We start from the raw sequence: 11,959 nt of genomic DNA on the forward strand, positions 1-11,959 counted from the left end.
TTGATCTCAACTCTAAATTATTTAGATAATGTAACTAAAGTCATGTACCATTTATGTTATCACAATAAGCTAATTAGATTTGTCTTTTTTAAAATTGAGATCCTGAGCTTATTTTCTCTCCATTTTTCTTATTTGTTTTGATTTCTAATTAGTTGAAATCTTTGAATTCACAATTTTTTTTAATTAGAATTAAAATTGTAATTCTAAAATAAAGAAAACACATTATTTATTATTCAACTTCTAACCATCTAAGCTATTCAAGCCTTAGTTGTCAGTCTTGGCATATAATTTACTAATTTGGGTCAAATTACATTCTATAGAGGAGATGTGCCAAATTATCTCTATTAAATGGAGATGATACTATAATTTTGGTTAATTTTGGTTGGTTTCTAATGCAACTAACATTTGCTTTTGTGAAGTTGATGTCATAATGTTTCTTTTTCTTTTTCTTTTTCAGAGTACAACTTACATATTAAAAACTCAAATAAATCCATAAAATATTTATCTTAGATAGTTTAATATATATTTATATATACCAAGGATTATTTTCTACAAGACTAGAGAAGTGGTTTTTTTGTTAAACTCCAAATTGGACAAATATAAAATTTATAGTTGTGTATGTTCTGCTTAAATATTAATAAATGCTTTATTTTTTTTTTTTATTTTTTTATTTTTTTTTATTGCAATACATTCTAAAGAAAATATAACTAGAGATTTAGAACACTTATTATTTTGTGGCTCTTTAATTGGAACCACTTTTGAGACACTTCTTTTTTGTACCTCAATATATGAATTTTTTTGATAAAAAAGTGATTATTTATAAAGTTGTAATAAATAAAATATTTCATAAAAAATATCTTTTTTATATCATTAAATAAATAAGATAATATTTTCAAAGGATTAAAATTAAAAAATTAAAATTAAAATATGTAATTCACCACTTAGTTATTAATATTTGTTGATTTGGTATTAATGCACAACTTTTTAATCAATAAACATCAATTCCTTTCAAAATAATCTGAAGAATTTCACTTCAATTGTAAATAATCATTCATATATTTTTTCAATAAAAGAAATACTAATGTAAAAAATAGTAGTTTTTGGATTTTTAATACATGAAGAACATCTCACTTTGCATAAAATTTGAATGTGCACTTAAAATGTATTTTTTATAGATAATGTTTTGGATTTTCATAGAAGATAATAGTGTGCAGGAGTGAATATATGTCAATATGTACATGTATATACATGTATGTACATGCATGCAAGTGTGTAGATACGTATATAAATATAATACAATGGAACAATTGGTCCTAATCTTTCATACAAAGAAAACACAGATAAATATGTTTATTTAAAACACAAGTATCACAAGAGCTGTAAAAAGTTACAAGATTTATATTTGTTACCAAATCTATTTTATGAGTTTTCTTGAAAAACCTGCAATAATTAGCGGAAGATATATGGTTACGAAAAAATCACATTTTATGTGTATTCATGTACATTTATATTCTCTCACTTGCATATATGAACACTTATATATGTATTTCTAATATTTAGTAATTTGATATTGTGGAAGATTATTTCATGAAAGTGTTAATGGCAATTCAGTTAATGCAATAATGGATACATTAGTAAGTATAATATATAGTATTTGTTAACCAATACATGGCGAATTTCAATACATGGTATTGAGTTGCCATCAGTTGGGTATTGCAAGATTTTCAAAATGCATTGTGTTTCTATTCTATAATATTCAAAACAGTGGTATATTAAATGTGAAAGTAAGGAACATGTCAACACAATAAGTTAAGGTAACCCACCCATCATACAAGAGGTCTTGCAGTCTTTGGAATTTAACACATGATAGCACATGTATTAACAGAGGCACTTACATGAGATTGACCTAAAATACTTGTAAAAAAAAACTTTGGGTTCAACTCTGAGTTATGCATAAATTTGCAAACACCCAATAATGTGAGGACTAACCTTGAAACAAATTATGAGTTAAATCTGCCGGCTTCCAGATATTAATACAGCCCCTTCTTAAGAGACAACGAATAGCGAACGGATTCATAAACAAGGACCGTCTCATTCGTCGTCCTCGTCATCGTCTTCCTCTGGGGCCTCCTTTAGCCACTGCAACCCAACCATCCATTAAGAAATCACAAAAACAAGTAATCAGTAAGCAACTCCTCAACCAATGCTGGAAACAGCCATGCTATCATCGTCAACAGCCTTTGATATACATCCACTGCCGATGGCAACCAAGGAAAAATCGCGAAACATAAATAGATAAATCAAAGTAGTAAAGTGGACGCATAGCTCATCATATCTAAAATCAACAAATACAAGCCCTGACCACTCACGCTTAGAGACAGAGGTCAAAAGGAAACGATTAGTGACCTGAATGAAAGGTTCTGACTGCTTCAGAAACACCCTATCGTTGTCATCAGCATCTTGCTTTTCTTCAGCCCAAGCCAAGATCGCATCCTCAGAGACAATATCTTTGTCGTAAAGTACTTGTAAAATCTGCGGCAATCAAACACTTCTTCAGATGATGGAACTCTCCAGGACTACTTCATCAACACATAAAATTCGAAATTAATGATCTACGCCAAACAAGGAGTGGATAGTGAAAAAGATCACCTGAGAGAAGAGTGGAGCAAACTCCTTGTGACACTCTGAGCAGACTTCTTCGAAAGTGAGAAGAATCTCGTGCTGTAATGCAATAATAATAAAAATAAGATCAATTTTACATTCACCATATACGTAAGAAACCATTGAATGTCAACTAGCTCAATAAAAAAATTACCCCCAAAAACAGCTATAGTTAATATCTTAAGCCAGCAGGATTTATGAGCATGACTTTATACAAAAGTTGCTACGCAGAAGCAATGAAACAAAATTACACTTACTGGCTCCCAGGAATATTTTCGCAAAGATACAAAAGGGCTAGGGTTTAGGAAAGCCAGAACATTGCGCTTGTACAACATAGATGCAGTAAATTATATACAAATAATCTTATTGTTCAGATCGGACAACTGACTCAGACGAAGTCAACAAAAAAATTGAAGGCAAGTACCTCATCATCAGAGCCTTTCAAAAACTTTTGAAGCAAAGAACCCCACTTTGAGATTATTTCCTTGGTGCTCATCAACAACTCCTCTGTAATAATGAGTCATGTTAGCTCGAAATCCTAACAAAACTGGGAAATAAACGACACTGACAGAAGGGAATGCTGACTACTGAAGCACATATTTCGAAACCTCATTTTTCATCTTAGTATCAACCTTATATATATACTACAGAAATGTGATACAGTTAAAATTCAAGCAAGTATAGATATATAACATACTTGCAGAAGCATGAGAACCTCCCCACGCAAGATTCGCCAAGGCCTTGAACATTGCCCCAGCACAGTCTGCAAAAGTTTTGTTGTATGCCAACCTGATCCAAACCCAAACAGAGAAAGGATTCGATAAACTCAACACTACGACCTGAAGCAGATACTGCTATTTTACAAGCTAGACACAGCTTCAGTATCAAGCTTAAACTTCAATATAAACAAAGCCTCGTAAAATGCTGTGGTTGCTCATTAATACGTATCTCAAGCTAAAAATTATAGACTTTTACCAAGGAAACGCAAAATTATGCTAGAGTTGCGGTTCACATTGCAAACAAAAGAATAAAACCTTCATTAGTAACTGGGGGACAAATTTGTTTAAAAACTGAAAAATTAAGATTCACATTCAAAGCGTCATAATTTTCAGGTTTGGAGACATATTCTGTGAAGATGCTTTCAACGCCGGGATGTGTTGGTCGAAGCAGTTTCATTAGCAAGGATAACGAGAAATGATGTTGAAGAAACATTTTTGTTTGATTTTTTATATTTGTGGCCAAATTATGAAGAGAAAAATTATTGAAGTAATAAAAGAAATCAATGAAGCAAATAGATAAGTGGAGGAGTTTTACTCACTTTAAGCTGTTAACCTCAATTACTACATGCTCAGGCTGGACTCCAGCTGTACCTTCAGCTAACCTCAAAAATGTACCCTCAACCTGAACAAAAAGCAAAACACTGTTCAGGCAGGCTCCATAGTCTGCACATGGAAATACATTAAAAAATGACCATTTGATGCTGCTTGACTACCAAGAGCTGAGGAATCATGAATCCAAAACATTCAGAGACCACAACGCCTTACCTCCTTTTCAAAATCGTCTTCGTCGTCCTCAGTCTCCTCGTCTCCCTCTACTCCTGCAGAATTACGATGGAAAAGGAAAGCTAGAGAGCAGTACTCCAAGAAACAAAATAATTATATGCAGCAATATAAAAGGAAGCAAGAGGACAGAAAATAATCTGTGGCGTGGACACAGTAATGACCAGCATGAAGTCCTTAAACGTTGATCAGCTGACTGCGCTTACCTGTGCCGGCTATGCTATCCCTAGCTGCTGCCCCGAAATCGTTATCAGCCTCCTCAATCTCTCCTTCCTCTTCTGCTGAGACTAGTTCTCGTATCTTATCTGCGGGTATAGGAGCCACTGAGTGCCTCCAATCCTCTTCCTGACTCCCATCTCTGTTAGACCACCTGTAACCAGCCCCTGTTTCACCGACTTCATCAGGATCCCAATCACCAGACTCGTCAACATCCTCTACTTCTCCAGCAGCACTTCCATTACGACTGTCTGCATCGTCAAGAAAAGGACGAGGGCTATCTGCTCGACCACTAGCGGCATCCGCATATTCCAACTCTTCATCACTGGTATCTTCTTCAGTAGGTTGCCGCATCATTGAGATCTTTGAGTAAGCAGGAACGACAAACTTCGGACCAATCACCACCTAGCATAGCAAGCAAAGGTTGTACTTGTCAACAGTAAGATCGAGCATTGATACCAGAATTGACCATTTAACAAATCGACGGAAATACAAGCAAATTGAGGAAATTACACCACTACAAAACCAGATTATTTCAACAATCGTTAGACCAAACAAGTGGAACAGAACTAGGAAATAACGGAAGATATAAGAAACAAGAAACGAAGAAAACAAGCGCATAGTGATGAACTGTCTTCGAATGCTGGGAGTAAATAGATGAGAAGAAACGATAAGAAATGAAGGAACTAACTTTGAAAGACAACACAACCCCAGGCTTCAAAACTGCTCCAGCTTTCACAATTGCACCATCGCAAACAACTGAATATTGCAATTGAGCATCATCTTCAATTGTGACATTGTCCCAGATGTGACAACCTTCAATAGAAACATTCTTCCCAATCCGGCAACCACGACCAATAACTGAACGCTTGATAATAGTTCCTTCACCAATTTCTGTCCCCGAACCTAGCACGGAGTTCTCTCCGATTGTTGATGTTCGCGATAAGGTGAGACCTGTGAAGCCCCAGTGGACACGGCAACAATGAAACTTCAGAGAGTGGTCTGAGACAACTCTGGAATAGTCCAATCTAAACTGCATATCAGTGCGGTTAGTGAAGCTTATACAGCAGAAAATCCCAGTAAGCGTAGGTTGTGAGACGTACACCATACCGCACAATGTCACATATACTTCAAAACATAGCTTTTAGATACTGCTAAATTTTCGAATCTCCTAAGTGCACAGAATGACTTCAATCTTCCTATTTCCAACGAGCAACCCTCCACGAAAGAGTAAACAAACCAGTTCCCTTGTACACGTTGCAGCGTTCCAATCTCATGCCGGAAGTATTGCCCCCGAAAGGAATATCAGGAACCATTGGGTAGGTCCACCGATGTACAACATCTTGACTGACAACATCATAAGCTCTTAGGTTCTCGACCCGTGCAGCATATTCCCTTCCGATTTCATAAGTGAATATTTTATTGCCCATGATCTGTCCCCACCATGACCAAAACCTGGTGAGCTTCATTGGAATAATCACTCAAAACTGGAACCATTATCTTGCAGACAATAACCTGGCCTTAGCAAATCCACCAAAGAGAAACTGACAGGTGGAGAATATAAGAATTTTGCTGTTAATGTACCTCATCACTAAGGAGTCCTTTTACAAAGTCGCGACGAATTTGCTGGTAGTCAAAATTGTCCGTGAAGAGATCAAGAACCTCAGGTGAGCAGATATCAATATGACAATCCTGGTCCGATCACCGGATCTCCATGTTAGAGAAATCCGCCCAGACGGCTTGGAAAGTTACACTTAAAGAATACAGTGTCGACAAGAACGATGAGAGAAAGGGCCACCAGCTTCAAGCCGTAGCTCGTCACAAAACAGATGGAAACAGGTTGAATGGAATGAAAAATTCATTCAATTCATCAATAAATCAAGAGATAAACATACCTGCAAATTGGTGCATAGCTGCACAGAGGGTCGATCATTAAGTGCAGACCGTTCTAGTAGCACATTGCGCTGACTGGGTAGGTGCTGAAAGTTATCGCGACCTCCATACTCCCGACCAGGGTCATAGTGTAACAATTGCTTGCTGTGTGGATCTATGGCAAGTAGCAGTTCATCATTTCCTAAGCGGGCGTGAAATGTTGAAGGGGAAGGCTTTGCTCTTTTGACCACCATGGTCATCACGGCCAATTTGTCATTCTTCCTCCTCTCTTGATGTTCCTTGATCACTTCTTTCAAGGACATGTTGCTAACCGTATCGCCACTTACTAACACAAAGTCCCCACGAACCTGCCAAGAGCGCGCATGCTTTAGGGGAAAAAAAATATAAGATAACAATTGTGCTCAAATATATCATCTCGTTTGCACCCACTAATCACAGTACTACTAAAATTGGCTGCACATCAAATTAGGTCATCGAATCAAAATTCACAATGCGCTAGCTAATGATTGATACTTACCACGCCTCTTTGTTCAATCAACCGCAATGCATCCCCAGCACTGACACAATCATGAGATTCGATTGGCGTAACAGAGAAATTGGGTTGCGACCTCCATTTCGACTTGGCCAAGTGGTTCGTCACCTGATTTGCGTGAGCACAACAAAACACGAAACACTCTTCCACTCCCTGATATGCTAACCACTCTAGGGTGTAGTCTATCAGGGGGACACTCACCAATGGCAGAAGAACCTGCAATCAAACCCAACTAATTAAAATGCAACCCCTGTAACCAAAACAAATTCCTCGTTTTCCCTCTTGGCCATAACTTACCAGCCACCCACCAATTCAATGACGACAGAAGATGTTCTCCTCACCTTAGGCTTCTCAAGCGTGATCGGGCGAAACTTCTGCGTAAAGCTGTCAGCCAGCACCACGGCTTGTAGAGGCACACGAACCTCGTCATCTGCGATCTCTGTTACTGCTTTCACACCTTTCTTCGCCATGGCTACCCACCAAATCCTGCTCTCAATTACACTCACAACAAAACACCCATTAAAATCCCTCCCCAAACTCTCACTTCAAACCCACGTCCCCTAAATCCGACCCAACAACCCTAATTAATCAACAGACCCAAATCCTCCAAAACAGAAGCCGGGAGGACGAGAACCTCGCGAGAATCCTTCCTACTCAAGAATGTGGTCTAAAAGTTGCAGCATCGAGCAAGTATCCTGGTCAGAAGCAATGCGTGCGACGCCACAATCTAAGCAAACGCTGGAACAGCGAGAAGTGATGAGAGCATGAATTGTAAAAAAGTTTTGTAAATAAGATGGCAGAAAGAAAAATAGAAGAAACAGGGGAGGGGGGGGGGGGGATGAGGGGGGCAGGGTCTCACCAATGTCTGGAGGCTTGCGATCATGCAAGCGAGAGGCAGAGACAGAGGCAGAGACAAAGATTTCCAAAAAAGAGGGCGTAGCGATGGCAAAAACCCAGCTCCCCCACCCCCAGCCCCCCCAGTCCCCTTTCCTGCTGCTGCTGCCCCCAATAGAACCCTTCTCCTTTCCTTGCCCCTTCCCTTCCCCCTTCCTTTCTCTTCCCTTGATTGCCCTTCCTCCGCTCTGCTCTGCCCTGCCCTCGCTTCCCCCCGTTCCCCTCTCCGGCTCTCTTCGTCCCCCCCCCCCCTCCTGTCTGTTCTTAAACCCTTCGTCCACCCCTTCATCCATCCATCCTTCATGCCTTCATATTTCATTCATTGTTTCATCCATATATCCCTCTCTGTTCATCCGTTGTGGACGTCCCTCATCCCTTTGCAATGCCTGTCGCATTGCAGCTTGGTCTGTGTACAAAGTCACTAATGAATTTGTTTTTGTATGATCTCGTGAAACCGGAACTTTCGTTACCCAGTATCATTGAAACTCGCTTTTTGACTTGTTAAAAAATTTCACCAGAGATGTGCGTTTTCTTTAAAGATTTGATTCATGTTTTGTATATTTTCATGAAAAGATGGCAATGTTGTCAACTGATGCATTTATATTTGGTTTCTAACTATTTAAAAATATATTCAAATCACCTTTTTATTGATTAATAATTTTTTAAGTGTATAATTTTTATTTTATTGATTCACATTTTATAATTGTAAAATATTTATGTCTACTATTTTCATTAATACATTTTATAAAACTTGTAACAAGATCAGCTTTTATGCATTTGATGGTAAACTTATACTTAATAGAATGTTAATAAAAAACAATGACATATGTAATTAGATTTACATAGATAATTATATGGTTACTTTAGAAGGTAGTCTAATAATGTAATATCTTCTTTGATATGATATTATTAGATGTATAATATTCATCTAGTAATATATTCTATGAAGTATGTACTTTTTTTTATTGATTGCTATAAGTGTTTTTTTTATTGCTCTAAATCCTCTAATAATATTTAATTATCATTTAATCAGATAAATTAAAAAATAAAGACTTTATCTTTTAAGGTTATATCTATATAAATATATGTACTTGGCCTTCTATCATACTAAATAGAAAAATGATTAATATTTGTTATGATATTTGTAATGTTTTAATTTCTAAAATACAAGAACAAATAAAAAATTTCTTCTAGATGTTTTAAAACTCTATCTAGTACTAGTTTTTAATAATAATTAAACTTTTCTATTTTTTTTCTTATATTTAATAAAAAAATAATAATAATATTTTTTTAATTCTATTTAAAATTCATAAATTTAATTATTATATTAATTGTGCTATAAAATTTGTACTAAAATTATTTATAAAAATCTTATATATACAACATATTTTTAAGTTTGTTTGTTAATTAGACTATATGAATATTTTATTTTTTTCTTATTAAATTAGCTAATTTAATAGGATGTGAGTACTAAGTACGTGTCAAAGAACTTTAATGAAAGCAAAATACCACATATTTAAGTCATGTGAGAAAATCTTTATATTTTGAGATTAATTTTAAAATAATATGGATCTAAAATAAAATAATATTAGAATAATGAGAGATAAATTTAGATATAAATAAAAAATAAAAAATATAATAAAATTAAGTAATAAAAAGAAATTAATATATGACAATTCAATTACAAAATTGGAAGGTTTAGAAGATCACAACTACAAATTTAAATATTTTAATTTAAAGAGGGACAATCTTTTATAAATTTAAAAAAAAACAATTGATGTATGTACAAAACTTACAAAGATTAAGATAGATATTTGATTTGGCATTAGACCAACTTATACATTAAGCATTTTTTAGCAATATAGAAGTCTAAATATATAATCACTTCTATGAATATCTACCAAAATAGATCTCAACAGCATCAAAAACATATATAAACAAAAATGCCACTTGATTCATATTCTTAATCAAATCATTTGGTGTCACAGACATATATTTACTGTAATTGTTACCTAGGTGATATGAATAGGTAGAAGTAGATAAAAGTAGATTAATTTCATAATATCTTCTAGAAAAGCTTCCTAGAAGCTTCATAAACATTGCTTTGACTTTACATGTGTTTATACTTGATTGATAGGTTAGAAACTTGGTCAACAAGTTAATCACGTGCCACACATCTTGGTAGCTTGCGGAACAAGCTAACTATGTGGCACCTATATAGAAAACTTGGCTTATAAGTTAAGATACGTATTGTTCAAAGTCAACACGTTTTTGAAGATCCTATAGAACGTCGCCACATAGCTCTTAGATAGATAGTATATATAAAGGCAAGAATGAAGTCTTCTTTACTCTTCTCAACTCCTTTCTTGCTTCTAGTCTAGTTTCAACGGTCTCTAGTTTTCTTGTCTTTTGGCAATAGCCATTCTAGTTTCTTTCTTAATATACATATTTAGTTATTTCTATTTTGTCATCTTTTTTTGAAAAAAATATCACTTGTTTATTTATTTTTATCAAGTTTTTGTCTTTGATAGATTGATAAGAGTACACTTACAATATTAGAGGTTTATCTAATCTTGATTAAGAGTGGATTACTCCTTTCTCTTGATAAGACATAAGAATATTAGAAGTTGTGGATTACCCTCTTCTAAATTGATATTGTTTTTAGTATTTTCTTTGTTCTCAAGTCTTCTCTTCTATTTGTCTTGAGCAATATTAGACATATTCTCTTTTTTAAGTATTATCATAGTAGAACTTGCTGAAATGAAGAGTGCAATGGTACAAATACAAGAACAATTTAGGGAATTAATACTTCCAATGCATCAACTCAATTTACCACTAGAAGGAGCAACAAGATTGACAGGAAGTGAAGATATAGAAATGATTGGAGCTACTTAAACATCTGCACCAAATCATGTCCCTTCTTCTATAGTGAAATATCCTTCCAATGTTAGAGAACCAAAAATTGTCCTATCCGAGAAGTTTGATGGCACCAGATTAAAGTTTAAAGGATTTATCAATCAAGTACAACTTGTGATTGAACTTCAACTCCAAAGTTATCCAACTTCGAGATCGCAAGTTAGATTCATTGATATGCTTCTTTCACGTTCAACATTATCATGGTTTTCATTATTTCTCAAATGACAAGATCCAATATTGGATAATCTAGAGGCTTTTTTGGTGGAGTTTTGATCTATGTATGGAAAACATGATGCAATTTGTGTTGCAAACCAATAAAATCTATATTTTACAATAAGGTAATTGATCAATAACGTTGTATACTTTACACTTTTGACAACTTACAATTGATATCAAGTGGGATGATGTTGCACTTGTTAGCCAATTTCTCTACAGATTACAATATGAGGTAAAAAAAATTAATGCTCAACTTATCTGATTTTCAAATATTGAGTCAAGCAATTGACTTTGTTGTGAAGTGTAATAATCGTCTTTTTGAATTTTGATCTAAGAACCATATAAGTGGACCTCAACATTATTATAATTCAATAGCAATACCAACATCTCTTCAATACATACATTTAAAAGTAGATGATATGTAAATTGATGTGGTACGTTTCAAACCTCTTACTGAGTAAAAAAAAATTCATCGTCGTCAAGAAGGTTTATGCTTATATTGTGGAGAACCTAAGCACATTACTCAATATTTTTCAAAGAAGCAATGCAACCACAAAATAAAGAGTACGGCTATTAAAGGAGATAGTATGTCAAAAAACGAATTTATTTAGCTATAGTAGGAACTGTGTGGCTAGAACCTTGTACAACACCTAGTGAAGGTCAGATTCTCTCTTTAGAACCTTCTCCTTGTTTTAGAATAAATATTATTTTAGGACCTAAACATCACAAAGCCTCTGTCTTATTAGATTTAGGAGCCTTAGCATGTTTCTTAGATGAAGAATTTGCTGAAAGATATAGTATAATTTTAGTAAAGAAAACTAGACTTGTTCATGTAGAAGTCATAGATGGTCATCTATTATCTTTAGGAGATGTTATTCATGAAACCCTTCTTATAGAAATAGTAACTAATAGTTATAATAGATTTGTAATATTTAATATCAATAGATCTCCTTCTAATCCAATCATTTTAGGTTTATCATGGCTAAAAAAATATAACCCTAAAATAAATTGGACTTCTTGTAGTCTTAACTTTTTTGAAAGTATAACTAAGAGCATAGTTAATCAAGTAGAA

General features: G+C 34.7%; 1 protein-coding gene across 2 annotated transcripts; it reads right to left on the reverse strand.

Annotated features, from left to right (window-relative positions):
• Positions 1–1,848: 1,848 nt before the first annotated feature.
• LOC112289533 (uncharacterized) lies at positions 1,849–7,862 on the reverse strand. Of its 2 annotated transcripts, none has more exons than XM_024534796.3 (15): positions 7,721–7,862; positions 7,203–7,347; positions 6,847–7,077; positions 6,332–6,676; positions 6,021–6,128; positions 5,677–5,869; positions 5,128–5,390; positions 4,427–4,841; positions 4,206–4,258; positions 3,980–4,062; positions 3,359–3,450; positions 3,086–3,168; positions 2,650–2,721; positions 2,407–2,532; positions 1,849–2,139 (listed from the first exon to the last, which is right to left on the reverse strand). In XM_024534796.3, exons 2-15 carry the CDS (start codon positions 7,329–7,331, stop codon positions 2,092–2,094), a joined length of 2,241 nt encoding a protein of 746 aa, XP_024390564.1. In that variant the 5' UTR covers positions 7,332–7,347; positions 7,721–7,862; the 3' UTR covers positions 1,849–2,091. The 2 variants fall into 2 exon arrangements, with proteins under 2 accessions (XP_024390564.1, XP_024390567.1); XM_024534799.3 differs by lacking the exon at positions 7,721–7,862 and adding an exon at positions 7,496–7,618.
• Between the last annotated feature and the right edge of the window lie 4,097 nt (positions 7,863–11,959).

Source organism: Physcomitrium patens, chromosome 1 (genome assembly GCF_059467195.1).
Source record: "Physcomitrium patens ecotype Gransden chromosome 1, ASM5946719v1, whole genome shotgun sequence".
Taxonomy (NCBI): Eukaryota; Viridiplantae; Streptophyta; class Bryopsida; order Funariales; family Funariaceae; genus Physcomitrium; species Physcomitrium patens.